At 46.1% G+C, this 19,558-nt stretch overlaps 1 protein-coding gene across 1 annotated transcript; it reads left to right on the forward strand.

Annotated features, from left to right (window-relative positions):
* Positions 1-561: 561 nt before the first annotated feature.
* On the forward strand, positions 562-1,891 carry POU4F3 (POU class 4 homeobox 3). Its single transcript, XM_068979772.1, has 2 exons — positions 562-681; positions 995-1,891. Exons 1-2 carry the CDS (start codon positions 562-564, stop codon positions 1,889-1,891), a joined length of 1,017 nt encoding a protein of 338 aa, XP_068835873.1.
* The last annotated feature ends 17,667 nt before the right edge of the window (positions 1,892-19,558 follow it).

Raw genomic sequence — 19,558 nt, forward strand, 5'->3', positions numbered from 1 at the left:
CAGTTTGGCGGCAGCCGGGTCGACAAAGTGAGAGAGTGTGTCTGTGTGTGTGCGCGCGCCCGTGCGCGCGGTGGGTTGGGGTAGGGTCAGCTTCCTGGCCCAAGGCTGCCCTTCTGTCTGGCTTGTGCGAGTTGGGACAGGATGGAAAGGTTGGGACTTTGGGGAGAAAAAGTCCGCAAAGAAGTAAGATTCCGGAAGGTCTGCTGGCTGGAGCCCGGCGGGGCGGGGCGGACGTGGGGAGGCCCGGCCGAGCAGGGGTATAAATGCTGGGGCGGGGGCGGCGGGGGCCCGCGCAGAGAGGCGCGGGAAGAGCTGCCGCCTGGCCTCGCCTCCCGGGCCGCCCCTGCGAGTCTCGGGCGCGTGAGCACGCCTGCGCGCGCCCGGGCCTTTCCTGGCAGGCTGCTTGTAAGATGAGTGAAGAAGCAGGTGGGGGAGAGGGGAGGCAGCGAGCGAGAGGGCGAGGGGAGCGCGGGCGCTGAGCGGCGCTCACTTGGAGCGCGGCGAGCAAGCGAGAAGAGCCTGATCCATGTCCCTCGCTGCCTCCCTGCCCGGCGCGCGAAGATGATGGCCATGAACGCCAAGCAGCCTTTCGGCATGCACCCGGTGCTTCAAGAACCCAAATTCTCCAGCCTGCACTCCGGCTCCGAGGCCATGCGCCGAGTCTGTCTCCCAGCCCCCCAGGTACGTAGTGGAGCATAATTACCGCTCTAAGGCACATTTTTTGACAGGCACTTGCTTCATGTTTTTTTCATGTCGCCCAGAACAATCGCCGCTGTCTGAACCCCTCTGCTTGTCTCCCCCGCGCTCTCTCCCGGCGCGCTCTCTCTCATTCATGTCTGTGATCCACACGTCTGTTCCAGCAGAGCCTCTGTCTCCGTATTAATTTTTATGACCTGGGCTTTGAGGAGAGGCATCTCGGTTGCTTGAAAATGTGTTTTAATCCTGAGTTGACAGTATTCCCTACTGACCGTGCTGTGCGCCTTCTCGCTTGCAGCTGCAGGGTAATATATTTGGAAGCTTTGATGAGAGCCTGCTGGCACGCGCCGAAGCTCTGGCGGCGGTGGATATCGTCTCCCACGGCAAGAGCCATCCGTTCAAGCCCGACGCCACCTACCATACCATGAGCAGCGTGCCCTGCACGTCCACTTCGTCCACCGTGCCCATCTCCCACCCGGCCGCGCTCACCTCGCACCCGCACCACGCCGTGCACCAGGGCCTCGAGGGCGACTTACTAGAGCACATCTCGCCCACGCTGAGCGTGAGCGGCTTGGGCGCCCCCGAGCACTCGGTGATGCCGGCCCAGATCCACCCGCACCACCTGGGCGCCATGGGCCACCTGCATCAGGCCATGGGCATGAGCCACCCACATGCCGTGGCGCCTCATAGCGCTATGCCTGCCTGCCTCAGCGACGTGGAGTCGGACCCGCGAGAGCTCGAGGCCTTCGCTGAGCGCTTCAAGCAGCGGCGCATCAAGCTAGGGGTGACCCAGGCGGACGTGGGTGCGGCCCTGGCCAACCTCAAGATCCCCGGCGTCGGCTCGCTCAGCCAGAGCACCATCTGCAGGTTCGAGTCTCTCACTCTCTCGCACAACAACATGATTGCGCTCAAGCCGGTGCTCCAGGCCTGGCTGGAGGAAGCCGAGGCCGCCTATCGAGAGAAAAATAGCAAGCCGGAGCTCTTCAATGGCAGTGAGAGAAAGCGCAAACGCACGTCCATCGCGGCGCCGGAGAAGCGCTCGCTGGAGGCCTACTTTGCAATCCAGCCGCGGCCCTCATCCGAAAAGATCGCGGCCATCGCCGAGAAACTGGACCTTAAAAAGAACGTGGTGAGGGTCTGGTTCTGCAACCAGAGACAGAAACAGAAACGAATGAAGTACTCGGCTGTCCACTGATTGCGACGGGGCACGGCGTCCGGGGCCGGGAGAGCTGAGTGTGTGTCCCCCTGGAATTGGGGGGAACGGTTATGGGGGCTCCAAGACATTTCCTGGCAGGTCAGGCTCTCACCCCCGAAGTCACAGACTTTCCCCTTTATCCTAATTAATTGCTTCCCGGCCTTCCCTTTCCCTTCTTTCCTTTCTGTTCCCACCAGAAAAGTTTGGGCGCTAAGAAAAAAATTCAGGAAAGGCAGGCCTGGAGGGACTTGTGCTCTCCGTGGTGCTGAAAATCTCCCTCGCGCCCAGGACTGCGCGAACTCAGGGCAGGAGCCCAAAAGTAAGGGATAGTCAATTAGCCCGACCGCAAGACTCTGGCGTGAAGGCATCACTTTGCTTAGCGTGATTAGACAAGGGGTGAAGGGATGGGAAGGAAGTGATAAGTAATAATACAAAGTCTAAGTGGGGTACAAACATGTACTGGAGATTTATTTAGAGTATATAAAATACACGTATGTTTCCAAAGGATAGCCTTATATTCCCTTCCCCACCTAAATTCTATCCATCTCATCCTTTGGTTTGCTGTAAGTTATCTAAGGTAGCATGGATTAGGTTCAGGGAAAATGTGCAGAGTTGCCGGCTCAGAGCTGTTCTCCGCCATAGGGTAGGCTCCGGAAAAAGTGGGCCCTTTTCAGTAACTGAAAATGCTGGAACCCTGTAGCTGGCTTGCAAGCAGTAGCCGGCCCCTGCTGTGGCCCGTCCTCCACGATCTGCTGGCCGTTCGAGAGGTAAAGACTTCCTGCAGGAAGGCGGAGAATTGGTAGCTTTGCGGTCGGACTGAGAACTCTCTAACCGTTGCTCTCTGTTCCAGCCAGACTCTCAGAGCAGCGTAGAGGCGGCTGCCCCAACGAAAGTAACTGTAACTCTCCGGAGCATATGCAAGTCCTTCTAACACGGCTCACCTCGTTGCGCTTTTATTACTGTTAGCATCGTTGTTTACTATTATTTATTTACCACCACTTTTTTCCATCCCCCAACCTCTTGGTGGAGGTTCACTCAGTTTTGAGCTGATTGTGGGGCCAAACCACTGGCCTGGGACCTTTTCACTCCAGTCCCTCTGGCCCCATCACATTTTATCTTTCGTTGCTTCATGTAATTTGCGTGTTGCTGTGTGACCTTTGGTTTTGTTGTCCGAATAGATGCAAATAAAATATTGTTTCCTTCTCTCTTTACCCCTTGAATTAACTTTTAAAATAAATGCTTTATTTTTCAACCCGAATCGCGGTGCTTTACTTTCTCTGAAGTTAAGGAGTACTAGTCTCTGAAAGGATTTAAAAGTGAGAACCTAGAAGGGCTGAACTGTCATTTCTAGCAGGCCAATCTCCTGCAATTATTTCTCCTTGCTCCTTTTCCCTGGGTGCCTTATTTTCTCACCCAGACCCTCCCTAGACCTCAGAGTTTCCAGATCCTTCCTCCACACTTCCCCAAGTGCAAATCTGTCAGCTTCTATTTGTTCAACTTGACTCAGGCTGAAAACTTTTAGGCCTGACTAATGGGAGTAGGAGCCCCCAGTACCTTCACTCATTGGCTGAATGATCCTGAATCCAGTTTCTTAAACTTCTCTGAGTCTCCGTTGGTTGTCTGCAGCACGAAGATGCTAATACTTATCACAAAGTTATTGTCAGGACTGAGTAAGATTGTTTATTTAAGCCATCTGGTGGTGCTTGGCTCTTAGTAGGAAACATTATTTTAAAAGATTCAAACGGCTAGATGGGAGGTGAACAGAGAGATGCAAAGAGAGAGGAAGGTGTTCTTTGCTGGGACAGAGTCGTTAGGACTTCTTTGGGATTACTTCAGAAATTCATTTGAAATTATCGTCCAGGTTATTCCACCGTCTATCTTGGCTTCTGTGTGTGGGGGGGAGGGGAGGGGGTGTATGGGGGTGGCGGTGGTAAAAAGATACCTGCAGCAAAGATCCGATCTTAGTGCTTGTTCACAATAGGTGCTTAACAGATGCCAGTTTCCTTCTCACTCTCTCTCCGACACACTCTAAAAGGGGGAGGAAATCTTATTTGTGAGCCGCAGAAACACCTTCATGATTTAAAAATGAATGTTCCAAGCCCAGAAGTCTTCTGTACATTTCCCCACCGTGTCTTCGAAGAACTCTGGGTCATCACGTCCGGCCTGAAATTCGAAGCAGAGCAGGTCTCCCCTCCACGCAGCACGCCCCCCTACTGCAAAAGCAAACCTGGGGATCGCCCCCAATCCCTGCACCTCAGCTCATCGTCGCCGCCTTGCGCAACAGCCCCAGCGATTCCTCCACCTCCCCTCCATCGGGTGTCCTTTAATAATAAATGCCCTTATGCCATTACATTATATTGTGGGTTTTGAAAATTTAAAATACGGCTGATGCAATATTAATTGCCCATAGTGGTATAAAACACAGGGCCGGAGCCCAGCCGGGCTGCAGAGCAGGCGGCCGTGAAAGTCCCGCGCCGATGCGAAGCGCTCCAGACAGACGCGCCTTTGCGGGCTGAGAGGTTTCCTGCAGGTAAGAGCCTTCGGCTTTCTTGGCCCGGGGAAGAACTCGATATCCGCCTCCATCTACCTTTTTCGAAAAGTTCCCTGCTGTTTTTTATTTGCTTATTTTTTTGTTTGTTGTATTAATAACATCAAAAGTTTGGGGGACATTTTTTGAAGAGGGCGCGATGAGTCGCCTGAATGCAAGGTCTGTGTCACTCTTGCCCCGGCGGGGTGTTGAATGCGACCCGCGCCTCTGTGCGTCAGCCGCTTCAGAAGTCCTGGACGGTGTGCGCACCGTACTTTGACAAGTTTCTACCTGCGGGCGGGAGCTGCGGCCCGGTCCATGCGGCGTCCCACCCTCTCCCATCCCCCGAGTGCGCCCGGCCGGCGCCGCTGCCTCTCTCTTTGGGCTTTTTCAGGAAGCACTGGGAGCTGCGGTTTCTCCGGAATTGTTCAGTCGCCTCTGTTATTCGTCCGGTGGAGGCACAAACATCTCGAGGGGTGGAGTGTGTATGTGGCTGGGAGCAGGACGCGGTGGTGTGTGTGGGGGGGTGGTCCGGGTACCAGCCGGTTTGGGCTTCAGGCAGGCCTGATTTGCATCCTGGTGGATCATTTCCTAATCGCATGACCTTGCGCAAGTCACATCACCTCTCTAAGGCTCTGCTGATGGCTGTAAAACGGCACAAAATTTTTTTGAAGTAGTTGAAAAGCACTGTGGAGCAAATTTGCTTTTCCCAAGTCCTATCAACTTGGCGGCCTTCACTGCCCAGAGGCCCCGCTAGGGGTTTCTTTAGCCTGTGCCAAGAGAAGGGGAGGCCAGTTCTCCGGGCTTTTTGTACGGAAAGCTGCATTTGGCCTCTCCTGGTGGGACTTTGAGAGTTATCTGTGGACCAGAGTAAGGCTTCTAGGCCCCTGCCTGGCTGGAACCAGGGCCTGACCTGCAGTGAGCCAGACATACACAAGTCAGCATGGCTGAAGCCCTGGCAGCCAGAATGTGGAGGTAGGAACTCCGAGCTCCTGGGTCCAGGCTGTGTGATCTCTGGCCAGGAACTTCCTCTGGCCTCAGGTTGTGTGAGTTTTGTCTGTTTCAAGCTCAATGCCAGCTCAGGATCTGGCCCAGAGTGGCAAACAATTGATATCTGTAGAATAACTGAATGAATGTTTTGTAAATGAAAGGACCCCTCTAGCGCAATCCTCTCTGGATTCTGGGGACTACGAGGAAAAACAGAGACCACCAGGAACAGACAAGTCAGGAGTAGGGCCAGGGCCAAGTGGTGGTCTGCATATCAAGCTTCCATTCGAAGACAAAGTTTCCTTCCTGTTTAAATTAGAAGAGGCTTTGCCTCCCTCTGTGTTGATCATGGGTAGAGATGGGGTCCTCTGTGACATGGGCCCTGGGAACCTTGAAGAGGAATCTCCAGGATGGGGGGCGGTGACCCCTGCCCTGTTGGGTGTGCCTGGCCTTCTCTTGGTCCTACTTTGTGCCTGGATTATTTTACTTTCCTGCTAAGATATAAACTGCTCCAGTTCTGGAGTGGACAGAATTCCATCTCTTACTTGACTAAGTGACTTGACCACTCTGAGCCTCAGTGCCTTCATCTGTCAAGTTGGGGGGGAAAAAAAAATGACTGTCTTTCAGGATTGCTTTGATGAGTAAATGAAATCACATAAGCCCAGGGCCTGACACCTAGGAGGCATGAATGGATACTCTCTTTAAAGTATTACTTTTACTCAGAAAAATAAGAGGCTATGTAGCAGGGGCAAATTGCCAGATTTGGAGTCAGATGGGATCAACTGTTTCCCTCTGTAAGCCACCATCTGACCATGTACAAAATGCGAGTAGTGAGAGCTGTGCCTGTCAGAGGCAAGCTAGAAAGCGTAAAAGAAGCCTCTTTGCACTCTGCGCATCCTAGCTAGGAAGGAAGGGGGAATTCGCTATTCAGGAGTCCATGGTGCCAATGTATAGTTCCCACTAAGAGGCTTGACCCTCTGACAGCTCCTTGGACCCAAGCCTTGCTCCTCTGTAGACTCCTGGCAAACATCAACTGTCAGTGACAGAGACTCGGTGTAGGCTTCACCCAAAGGGGTGGGGCTCCAGCGGGCCGAAGAGGAGCCGGGTATGGAGTCCCCGGCTTGTTCTCCCCGCCCTCCAGCCACTGTGGGGCCCGGGGTTAGACTGCCTCAGCATGGATGCGGAGCGCAGAGCCCGAAGACAGGCCCAGAGAAGGGCGGAGGGATTTAGCCGACTCTTTCTACCTTAAAACCGTTCTTTCCTCCATCAGACTGCCTTGTAGAATTTCTCTCTTGGTCCTTATTACTCCTTGATAGCACCCAGTTTATTTATTCAGCAATAAAACACTTGGGGCAAGCAAGCACCACGTAGACCCATTTCCCTCCTGCCTCCCTGAATCAAGCGCAGGGCCACACACAGAGTGAGCGCTCTACAAGCGTTCGTTGGATACATGAATAATAATGGTATCTGACATGTATTGAGGTCTTCCCATATGTGAGGTTTTTTTCCAAGCACTTCACGTGCGTTAATTTATTAGTCCTTCAACAACACCATGAGCAGGTATCCTTTTTAAGCCCATTTTACAGGTGAGAACTTGGAAGCATTGAGTGTTTCTGTAACTTTCCCAGAGCGGATCGTGAACTTAGCAGTTTGGTGGAGAGAGCTGGCAAAAACTGGCTTCTTCGCCTCACCCTTGGCGAGGGACAGGGAAGGGGAGCCTCCAGGAATGGGGCAGGAGCAGCCGTGTCATATTAGGCTGGAGTCGCCGGACGATCTGGGGAGGTGGTGGAAGGTGAGGATGACCGCCGTCCTCGCCGGGTTGCAGGTCTTCTCGCCTCCGTTCCGCGCCTCTCATACCTCTGTTCCTTTTTCTGTTACCGGTCTCTCACACAACCCTTTCTCAGCTTCCCTCTGACCTCTCAGGCGCGAAAGTCTGGCCCCAAAGTGCAGGGGCGGGCGGGCCGCGTCCCCAGGGCGCGCCCAGAGCCCTCTCCCCATCTTTCTCTTCTTTCCTGGAGCGGCGGGAGCCCCCGCGTAACCCGCCCGGCGGGCAGACGGAGCCAGTGAAGACCCCAGCGGACAAATTAGCCTCGCCTTCGATCGCTCTTTTCCGATCAGGTCAGGTTTCCCTCCGCCCTGTGACGGCGCTTCCGCACCCGCCCGGCTCCCCGGGTTCCCCCGCGGGGTCAAGGTTCGCCGGGCTCCGCCTGGCGCCTCCGGAGGGGCTTCCCTTCTGCTGCGTTCCGGCCCGGGAGCCCGCCCCACCCCTCGGACTTTGGGGAGGATCATCTCCGAGAGAGGCTTCCGCGCCGGTCCCTGGCTCCTCCAGGGAGTCCTCCTCACTGTTGCTTCCGGTCCTCAACGCGTGGAGACTTGTCTCTAAAAAAACATCAGTTCTCCGCTCCATCCTTAGGCCCAATCCGACCCAGGCAAACTGGTACCGAAATAGTACTCCTTCTCTTTTGAGTTTGTTTCAGAATTTCACACACACACAAATTCTACTGCTCATCTTGGTAAAATCAGAATTTCATTGGACTTCTTTATACATAGTTAGGATTTAATATTGATTCTACTTTGAATTACATCGGGAGTGGGGACCACCATAATTTCAAGAGCCCTCTGCCCGAATCCCACTCCTGAGGCCACTATCTCTTTCCTATATTTACAACCCCCCTGCCTTCATCAGCCCAGCTCCGACCCAACATCCACGCCCAACTCATTGTCCCCCAATGCCTGAGGCTTTGCTAAGCAGATCACCTCTTGGCAGATATAGTTAATGCCCAGCCCTCATAAATCAAGACCATAAAAAGCTTGCTTTCATATGCACTCAATTTCTACCAAACCTAAACTAATTGCATAAATTCCTTTAGGCCACTCAGAGCTGCTCTCTGGGTTGGGATCTGATCAATTAGTCATTAGGCACTCCATTAGCTGGGGTTTAAGCTGCCTCATATAAATGTCTCCTGTCAATTTGCTTGTAATTGAATGAATAAAAAAGGGTACAATTATTAGCACAGAGGATCAGAATGAGGAGAGGTCAATTTTATTCAAATATTCTAAAAATGTCTTAATCTAAGAATAATTAAAAGAATGCATTTAGACACCAGCTACTCCAAGAGTCTGTTCACCTTAAGGAAAGGTCCAGCCTGAGATACAGCAACCTGAGTGGTTATCCCAGTTCCATCACCCATATAAGACAAGTTGGTTGGGATTATTTCTTTTTTAATTAGTTTTACATTTTGTGAAAGTAATTTATGCACATAGTTTAAAAAGTTGAATCAGAAGGGCCACATGACCACGTTTAGTTGTGTTTTTTTGGAAGTAAATTATATCAAAATATATATTGTTGGCACTATTTCTCAATGCAAGGCTTATTTGAATATTAAGATTATTATGAATGTTAAGAAATGTTAAGATTTTAATTAAATAATACATGATTCAAATTCAAAAGAATTAGAATATTTGCAGTGGAAAATCTTTCTCTCACCTTTGACCCAAGTTACGCAGTTCCCTTTCTTCAAGGGAAATAACATCAATTTCTTGTATATACTCAGAGATGTTTTATTAGCCACTGTTTCTTGATTTGTCATTCTTAGTCACTTTGCATTAACTTCTTGCTATGATATCAGAGAACTAGAGATACAATAATCCTGAATAATCTCCCCACACCAAGTATGCTAAGAAGTTTTGTATAAAATCAATAATTAAAAATATGAACTGTGTATGCAGTTGAAAATTCTTATTCTTTTTCTTTTTTTATGAGCAAAAACTAATTTGGAGGTGTGGACATCACAAATATATAAGAACTGCCTGCCTGTGAGGATGAAGCATGCATATAGGTGGATTTGAGTTCTAGCCTTCCAAATAGAATTTAAAGCAGTCTATCTGGGGATGATGTGGATGACAGCATTTAATAATCTACCTAAGGTTAGGGATTGAGCATCAGACTGCAGAAACTCCAGCTGAGCACCCACATGAGAGGGAGCCTAGTGCCTTGGGATATGAACTCGATCTCTGCCAGAAGTTCTAGGTGGTGATCCTGCTTGGCTGCTGGGAGAGGTACAGGGAACCATTGTTCCAGGGCAGGGTGGGTTTGTATCGAGTCCAGCATATTGTCTCAATGAATTCCTCTTGTAGTGAGAAGCTTGTACTGGAAGAGAGGTAACTGGGAGAATGGGAATCATCTCTGGTCAGCAGGCAGAGCACAAGTCACATGATTCCTGGAGGGTGCACAAAGAGGTCTAAATTCCAGGCCTTATTCTGTTCTATGTGAGGTTGGTTGGTAACTCTATTCATGTCTCAGTTTCTGCAACTCTAACTTGAAGAAATTGACCTAGATAATAGTTCAGTTTTAGTGAGGGTTCACGGTCTTCCTTGAGAATCTGAGGAAAACTGTTTTCCTAACCCAGAAAAATGCACATCTGTGCTCTCAAAAGTTCTGCTAACTTTACTTAGAGTTCAACCCTGGAATCCCTGGGTTCAACCCAGGAGGCTTTGGGTCCAAGGTTAAGACCTCTTGGACTAGGTGATCTAAAGATTTTTCCTTATGTGACTATCTGAATTTATAGTTAAATACCCAAAAACACTGAAACCAGTTTAGGAAACTGGGAAGAACTTTAGTGAAGGCAAAAATAAAGTGTTAATTAGACCATGAGCCAATTGTCAATAAAGATTCCAAATGGCTTTAGCAAAATTATTTTTCAGATCAATAGTCAGTCTCCCAAGAGGTGATGTGATGGAGTGAAAAAAGCACTACATTAGGGGTCAAAATCTAGGCCTGTTTTTTAAAACCAATCTTTTTACACTTAGAATTGAGATTTTGAGCTGGGGGTTTCCCTGCTCTGGCCCCCTCTTTCCTTCTCAGTAAAATGAGAGGATTGGACCACATGACTTCTGAAGCTGCCACTGCTCAATTTATGTGAGTTTATGTGTAAAGACACTGGCATGTCTTATATTCAGTATTTGTTTCAGCTTATTTTATCTTTCTATCTTGTCTTCAAAAGGGTAGTTGTAAAAAAGTGGTGCTGAACAAAAGGTTAGTTCCAAGTTTCTGGGTTTCCAAGCACTGAGGCTTCTAAAACCATGTGGCAGAAACACAACTTCTACTTCTTAATGGAAAAATAAAAACAACAACAGTTTGTAAGTTTAAAATTTAAAGGCAGGGTGGGAGTAGGAGGCCGGATGAAATTAAAACGTTTTGTTAGACTAATAGTTCTGGAAGGCCTGGGGAGACTTAGCCCAGTGGGGAGCAGAAGGCGGTTGTTGTGGGCTGGGCAGGGCACCGAATCCTATCACAGCTCTGGCCCGAATCCACAAATAAGAGAATGATGATCAGCTCCTGTTCTCTCCTGGTGGATCTTCACTTTTTTCTACCTTCTGACTTGAATTAATGTTTGCAGCTGTGAGCTCACTCAGCTTTTGAGGGTCTGTGTTACTGGTCACATTGCTCAAGTGAAATGATAGAAACATTATTTCAATTTCAACTCTTCCATTTCCGACTTAACCAGAATTTCTCCAGTTGATTTTATAGTGCTCCCCCCTTGCCAGTTTCATTGAGATTTAATTAACATATTATATTGTGTAAGTTTAGAGTGTGCAGCATAACAATTTGATATTTGTATATATTGCAAAATGATTACCACACTAAGATTAGTTAACATCTATTACTTTACATAGTTCCAATATTTTTTCCTTGTGGTAAGAACTTTTAGCATCTGCTGTCTCGGCAACTTTCAAATATAGAATAATACACAGTAGTGCTTAGTCATCATGCTGTACATTATATCCCAGGACTTATTTATCTTATAACTGCAAGTGTGAATCTTTTGACCACCTTCTCTTGACTGTAACTTACGGCATTGTGTAGCATGGCTCTAATCTTCTACTAATTCTAGTAGGTCATTGAGGGGAAGGTTTATATTTCTTGACTGTCACAGTAGGGTTTTTTCCTATCACAAAGAAAAAGTGTTAATAATATTTACTCAAATGCTTTATATTGTCACTGTCAGAAACATGGAATCCTAGAACATGAGCCAAGATGAGTTCTTAGAGATTCACTGGCTGAAGAATATGGTGTTGTCATTCCAGGGGCCCAGGAATCTATATTCTTCACCATCTCTCCATGTGTCTCTGATTATTTGCTCAGATTTGGACAGATGTTTCTTACAGTTTTTTTTTTTTTCTAACCAAAATGCCCCCACCCTGGAATTTGAGAAAATAGCCCTAAACACAAAATTCAATTCTTATTTCATTAAAGGTGGTATAAATTTTGTGTTTCATTTGCAATACAGCTGCTACTGTTATGCCCTCCTGACCATTGCCGTGGGAGTTTACTTATCAGAGTAAACTGTTGAAACACCCAGAACCTTTGGCTACAACCACTCACTCCCTGCAGACTGACAGGCAGCCTAATTTGAAAATAAATCTCATGCAACCTCTTTATTGTAGGGCAAAAATGAGACCTAAAAGAAATTTAGTAAATATATAGTGTAAAATGTATTTAGTATATAACATTAAAAAGCAATATCTCTACTGATCACTTTAGAATAATAGGTATTTAACAAACATTTGACACTGAGTGCATGAATGAGCCATTCTTACTTATTATTCTCCTGACCACATCCCTTCACTTCAAAGGTGACTGAAGGCAAGGATTCAATTCTTTTTTTTTTCTGCTCCATTGCATGGCATGTGGGATCTTAGTTCCCTAATCAGGGACTGAACCCAAGTCCCTTACAGTGGAGGCTCTGAGTCTCAACCACTGTACCACCAGGGAAATCCCAAGGGTGAAATTTTAAGGTATGGAATATTCCTACAATCAATGCACTGCCCCTTCTAAAATGGTCTACAAACCTAGTTTAACCCACATTTTATGAATGTCCAAGGGCTTCCTTGGTGGCTCAGATGGTAAAGCATCTGCCTGCAGTGCAGGAGACCTGGGTTCGATCCCTGGGTTGGGAATATCCTCTGGAGAAGGAAATGACAACCCACTCCAGTACTCTTGCCTGGAAAATTCCATGGACTGAGGAGCCTGGTGGGCTACAGTCCATGGGGCTGCAAAGAGTCGGACACGACTGAACGACTTCACCTTCAAACTATGGTGGAGGGAATAAAGATAAAATAAAGAAGGTCACTCAACTAATAAGTGATAGAACTTAGCATGAGGCCCAGAATCGTCTTCCTCTAGAACTGAACTCTTTGCACTATACCATGCTTGCTCAGGCAGAAGATGATGGACTTATGTTTTTCAGGTAAAGTCTGTAGGCCTCCTATGTGAAAGAAACCTTATTCTTGTTCTGCAGGGCACAAAGGGTACAATAAGTAGAAAATGAAAGTCACAGAAAGGAAAAATTTCATTTTCATAGGAAAAAGAAAACTCTGGCTGTCACCATGGTCCAAGGAGGGGGCTGTACTATGAGTTCTTGAGTGGAGGCTCTGAACAGAGATTTCAGTGAATGACAGTGTAGATTTCAGTTCAGACATGTGGTTGCAAAGAGGTGACATCTCCTGACCTGAGAGCCAGTTCCTCTCTAGACGGTTGTTCATTCCTGGATCCCTCCACTGAAAAATATAAAGGAACTATCTCATAAAAAAAAAAAAAAAAAAAGCACAACTCCCTTAAAGGAGCATGGGAAGCAAATACTGTTTAAAAATATTTGTCCTTTGCATTTGCCTTTTGGAATGCCAAGATAATGTGCTTGAAACTAACAAAAATTAAAATGTTGGGCTCTGCTCTTTTATCAACTTAGTATATTAGAAGAATCTAACAACAGATGACTCACTGAGTGTGAGCAGAGGGAGTCACTAGAGACTTCAGGGGAGAATGGGAGCATCCCTGAGGAGCTGTTATTTTAAAATGGATTTCTAGCCTAGGGACTAGATTGGGGGCCCTGCCTGCCTTTTGCCTACAGGCTTTGTGTTCTTTCCCATCTTTTCTTCCTTAAGAGAAAGCTTCTTTTCTTTTGATCCTTCAGTCCTTTCCCTCCCTGTCTTCCTTTCCCTGATCATGGCGTCACAGTGCTTGTGAGGACTGGCTACTGGTTTTAAGTTTTTCTTTTGGATCCTTGAATGCTCCAGAAGCAACAGGCTAAAGAGAACGCTCTGAGCCAGCGCTCAGTTACCAGAAGGCAGCCTAAACATGTGCTTTGCATACTTGCAAAGGAAAGAAACCCCAACATAACAAAGGGTGTTTTGGAAGACTTCAGTATTTGGTATTTAAAAAAGTATACTAGTCATCAGGTTCAAAATGGTGCTGAACTTCCTCCCATGTATTTTATGAGGTAGTGTTTTACATTTCATACAGAAGGACAGGTAACATAAAATACTCAGTGTTTCAAGCCTCTAAAGATCATTTGACCCAACATGTATAAATACAATTATAAAGTGTTTATGAATACTGTACTGTGTTGAGCACAAGTACACTAAAGAACGAAGAAGAACGAGGTCTCATCTGGCTTCCGTGTAGATGTTTGATTTCATCAGGAATAGCTGAGGTCTAATGGAGAATAGACTGGGGTGGCCAAGGAGGGGTGGTTAGGGGAGGGATGGGGTGGGATGCTGGGGTTAGCAAATGTAAGCTTTTATGTGTAGGACAGATAAACAACAGGTCCTACTGTGTAGCACAGAGGACTGTATTCAGTATCCTGTGATAAACCTTAATGGAAAAGACTATAAAACAGAGAATGCATATATATATTAAAATGTATAAGTGAATCACTTTGCCATACAGTGGTAATTAACACAACATTGTAAATCAACTATACTTCAATAAAAAGGAAATAACTGAGGTCTAAAAATATGTTAGTTGAACAATTATTTGTTGTGTTATTACTCTGTGACAGGCCCTACTCAAGACACTAGGGCTTCAGCAAAGAACTCAGGACTCAGGCCCCTCCCTCAAAGAGCTTCCACTCAGACTGGGGGACTAGGATATCTCATTTCTGGGACTGAGGACCAATTTCTCTGTGAGCAGTTGGCCAGGTTCATCTGACCTTTACCTGTCTGTGGTGGGGGAGAACTAGTCCTAATGTTTCTGAATATCTCTGCTAGCAGACTATTTAACCTTATTAATACTGTTCTCTGCTCCCCCCACCCTTGCCCTCCTCTGCAGGGAGAAATGGGAAGAGACAGAAAATAACCTCTGAAGCCTGGTGAGTGTGCGTCACATCAGTTGGTTGCAAATTGTGGAGCTTGACTATGATATTTTGAAAAAAATGATAAGAGGAAGAAACAGTCAAGTGGGGCGGAAGGTGTGTGTTCCTGGCAGCCACATGGGATCATGACACTGATGGTGCCCCACTGTGGGCCCCCTGTTGCATGAATCCAGCTTTTAGATGGCTCTTTTCTTTGTACATGCTGTGCTGAGATGGATGCCTCTTCTCCAGAGTCAACCAACTGCTGACCTGTATATAATGTAGCTGGACTCCTCAGAGTTTAAACCTAGTTTAAATGGTTTTCTAAATTGGGAACAGTGTGAGAAGAGCTGTTTCTTTTCGAATGAAGGATGAAAGGTTTGATACTAACAGGGAACAGAGGTTGTGTTCTAGATTGAGATTAGTTAGGAGCTAGGTGATACTTCCCTGGTGGCTCAGACGTTAAAGAATCTGTGTGCAATGCAGGAGACCCAGGCTCGATCCCTGGGTTGAGAAGATTTCTTGCAGAAGGGAATGGCTAGCCACTTCAGTATTCTTTCTTTTTAATTTTTTTAAGAAATAAAAGTTCCATAGTTCCAAGATTCAAATAGTTTAGCAAGGCTTGGTTTGATAAAGAGCTGTCCCCAAAGTCTCCTCCCCAACACCCTGATTCCCCACAGCAATCACTTTCAACCCTTGAAACTGGTTTTTTGCTACTTACTTCATTATCTTTAAATATCATGTCTATATTGTTCTCTTTTTATTGTGTAGTTCCCTGTAGTGAGATGAAGATTAAGCTGTCTCTCATTCCGTACTCTAATTCCCATTCTGCCACCATTCCAATATGGTTAAATCTCAAATTTGAGTAGATCAAAATTCATTTGTTTTACTCTCAAAATCCTTTGCTGCTGAGCCATGTGAGATACTATAGTTACTTTTCCTTTCCTGCATAATATTTAATTTGGGAGGATGTTAATAATCATTGTATTTTAAAATTTTGTTTTCTGTGTTTATTATTCAGGTCAGTTCAGTTCAGTCGCTCAGTTGTGTCTTTGAGACTCCATGGACTGCAGCACGCCAGGCCTCCCTGTCCATCACTAACTCACAGAGTTTACTCAAACTCATGTCCATTGAGTCAGTGATGCCATCCAACCATCTCATCCTCTGTCGTCCCCTTCTCCTCTTGCTTTCAATCTTTCCCAGCATCAGGGTCTTTTCAAACAAGTCAGCTCTTTGAATCAGGTGGCCAAAGTATTGGAGTTTCAGCGTCACCATCAGTCCTTCCAATAAACATTCAGGACTTATTTCCTTTAGGATGGACTGGTTAGATCTCCTTGCAGTCCAAGGGACTCTCAAGAGTCTTCTCCAACACCACAGTTCAAAAGTATCAAATCTTCGGCACTCAGCTTTCTTTATAGTCCAACTCTCACATCCATACATGATTACTGGAAAAACCATAGCCTTGACTAGATGGATCTTCATCGGTAAAGTAATCTCTCTGCTTTTGAATATGCTATCTAGGTTGGTCATAACTTTGCTTCCAAGGAGAAAGCATCTTTTAATTTCATGGCTGCAGACACCATCTGCAGTGATTTTGGAGCCCCCAAAAATAAAGTCTGACACTATTTCCACTGTTTCTCCATCTATTTCCCATGAAGTGATGGGACCAGATGCCATGATCTTCATTTTCTGAATGTTGAGCTTGAAGCCAACTTTTTCACTCTCCTCTTTCACTTTCATCAAGAGGCTCTTTAGTTCCTCTTCACTTTCTGCCATAAGGGGGGTGTCATCTGCATATCTGAGGTTAGTGATATTGCTCCCAGTAATCTTGATTCCAGCTTGTGCTTCATCCAGCCCAGCGTTTCTCATGATGTACTATGCCTATAAATTAAATAAGCAGGGTAACAATATAGAGCCTTGACGTACTCCTTTTCTTATTTGGAGCCAGTCTGTTGTTCCATGTCCAGTTCTAACTGTTGCTTCCTGGTCTGTATACAGATTTCTCAAGAGGCAGGTCAGGTGGTCTGGTATTCCCATCTCTTTCAGAAAAGCACCCCAAATGTTCCCCATTTACACAAACCCCTGTTCAAAACTTTCAAACACCTAAAAGTGTTTCATCAGTGTATTCTCCTCAAAGAGACTTCTCTTGGAGTCTTCTGACCTGCTTCAGGATGAGCTAGCTGTTCTCCAGGTCTGCTGGCAGTTGTCATCCTGGGATCCCCCTTCACCATGATCTTCAGTTCGGTCACATAGCCATGTCTGACTCTTTGCTACCCCGTGGACTGCAGCATTCCAGGCCTGCCTTTCCATCTTACTCCTGAGCTTGCTCAAACTCGTGTCCATCAAGTCAGTGATACCATCAAACTGTCTCATCCTCTGTTGTCCCCTTCTCCTCCTGCCTTCAATCTTTCCCAGCATCATGGTCTTTTCTAAGGAGCCAGTTCTTTGCATCGGGTGGCCAAAGTATTGGAGCTTCAGCTTTAGCATCTGTCCTTCCAATGAATATTCAGGACTGATTTCCTTTAGGATTGACTGGTATTATCTTCCTGCAGTCCAAGGGACTCTCAAGAGTCTACTCCACCACCACAGTTCAAAAGGATCAATTCTTTGTCACTCAGCTTTCTTTGGAGAAGGCAATGGCAGCCCACTCCAGTGTTCTTGCCTGGAGAATACCAGGGACAAGGGAGCCTTGTGGGCTGCCGTCTATGGGGTTGCACAGAGTCGGACACGACTGAAGCAACTTAGCAACAGCAGCAGCAGCTTTGTTTATAGTCCAGCTCTCACATCCATACATGACTACTGGAAAAACCATAGCTTTGACTAGATGGACCTGTATAGAATCCTCTGTTTCCCAGAAGTCTCTATCTTCTCTTTCAGTTTATGCTCCATTTAGGTGGTACACATGTTCACTGAGAAAAAGTGCAATGTAGACAGTATTTTTGAAAGCCATCAAATCAAAGACTGTCTTTATTCTGTTCTTACATTTGAATGGTTATCTGACCAGGTACAGAATTCTAGGTTAGAATTAGCTTTCCCTAACCATTTTAGAGAGATTACTCCATCGCATTCTAGCATTAGGTGTTACAATAGAAAAGTTCAAGACCATTCACATTCTTGAAACCTATTTTATCTCTCTGGAAACTTACATATAGCATATTCATTTTGTGTATTCTGCTGAGCAATTTTCAATCTTGACATTCACAATTTTTATTCTGGGAGATTCTTTTGCATTATTTCTTTGAAATTTTCTGGGTTTTTTCCCATTTTTTTCATATTTCTGAATGCCTATTGTTTTGATATTGAACCACCTGAATTGGTTCCCTGATTTATCATTTCTCTACATTTTTTCTCTTTGTCCTTTCGTGTGATGTTTTCTTAAATTTTTTATTTCAACCCTTCTATTGAGTTTTAAATTTATCCTATCATTAAAAACCAATCTAATAGGTCTTTTCCTTTAAATTAAGGAAAAAAATCCTTTTTAAAAAAATTTTATGAATGCTATCTTTTTAGTTGGAACTCTGAGTTCTATTCAGTTATATCTCTAATATTGCTAATAGTTTCTCTTTAATTTCTTTTTCCCTCAAAATCTGTTTCCTCCAAAGTGCTTTTGTTTTTAGTATGAACTACCCTGGTTTCTGTGCTTTGTATTAGATATTGTTCGGTTAATTGGGTAATAAGTTGATTGGAAGCTCTGCACATCTGAGATGGCCTTGTTCATTTTGGTTCTATCTATAGTAACATGGCTGGACTGTTTCCTTGGGATCTTGGGATTGTCTAATGGCAGATTTTTTTCTTTTATTTTGGAATGGCTGATCTCTCAGTTTCCTGTTTGGAGGATACACCTCAGGCAGCTGATGTTCAAGGTGCTCAGTGAGGGAACAGGAATGGGGTTTTTAATATTTAGAATGTAAAATTGTACTTAATTTCTCTGTTTTCAGTACGGTTTCCGACCCTTAACTATGGCTGATATCTCAAATACAATGACTTTAAAAAAAAGCATTTTTTTCTCTAGTGAATAAATAGCCAGTATTCTTCCAGGTTCAGTGAGAAAGTTGCCTACCTGTGCCAAGTGGGTAAGGTAAACTGTCTAAATGCTTCTTCATAAACTCTCAACCAAGCCATCCACTTGCATCTTCGTCTTAACTCCAGAAACGTGTGCTACTGGGACTCTTTCGCGGGAGCGCAGCGACTCTTCGGTGGTGGAGCAAGGGCTTCGCAGTGCGCATGCGCCGGAGGCGCGCCGGATTGGCTGCTCCACTGAGTGTCGGCTCTCAGTTCCCGAGTCAGGGATTGAACCTACGTCCCTTACATTGCAAGGCAGGTTCTTAACCACTGGACCACCAGGCAAGTCCCTACCCATCGTTTTAAGGTTCGGTTCTGAGAGAGAATGGAGCTGTGTGCTGTGTGCAGTTTCCTGCTTTGACTGGAAGTCTCCAGTTCCGGGATTCGGAACTAAGGTCTCTGGGCTCTTCAAAGAATCAGGGATAGGTTTTGGTGGAGAGAATCTTGTACCCTGAAACTGCACTGTATGCAAAATTATGTGTTTTTATATGTATATTTCCACCCTTGCTGTTGCTGCTGCTGTTGTTTAGTCCCTAAATCGTGTCCGACTCTTTGCCATCCCACGGACTGTAGCCGGCCAGGCTCCTCTGCCCGCGGGGATTCTGCAGGCAAAAATAATGAATTGAGCTGCCATTTTCTGCTCCAAGGGATCCTCCTAACCCAGGGATCGAACCTGAGTCTCCTGGGTTGGCAGGCAGATTCCTTACCACTGAGCTACCAGGGAAGACCACTGAGTCTGTGACCTCAAAATCTAAGTATTATTTCTCTAGAAGCCAAGACTATATTACATTGGGTAAAAAATGGCATAGGCTTGGAGATGTTCATATTCAGGAGAATACTAGACTAGCCCCAGACTTGTCAATGTTGCTAGTAGATGAAGTTTCCACAGACTGGGCATTTGTTGAAAACCAGTTCATTCCCATTCATTACACCATTTGTCCTAGGTCTCTAAAGAACCAC

The sequence above is a fragment of the Capricornis sumatraensis genome, chromosome 9 (genome assembly GCF_032405125.1).
Source record: "Capricornis sumatraensis isolate serow.1 chromosome 9, serow.2, whole genome shotgun sequence".
Classification (NCBI taxonomy): domain Eukaryota; kingdom Metazoa; phylum Chordata; class Mammalia; order Artiodactyla; family Bovidae; genus Capricornis; species Capricornis sumatraensis.

Excerpts from the sequence above, each read along its gene's own strand:
- POU4F3 (XM_068979772.1), top strand. The coding sequence starts at position 562 with ATGATGGCCATGAACGCCAAGCAGCCTTTCGGCATGCACCCGGTGCTT. Across the intron at positions 682-994 it reads TCTGTCTCCCAGCCCCCCAG|CTGCAGGGTAATATATTTGG; the intron begins GTACGTAGTGGA and ends TCTCGCTTGCAG.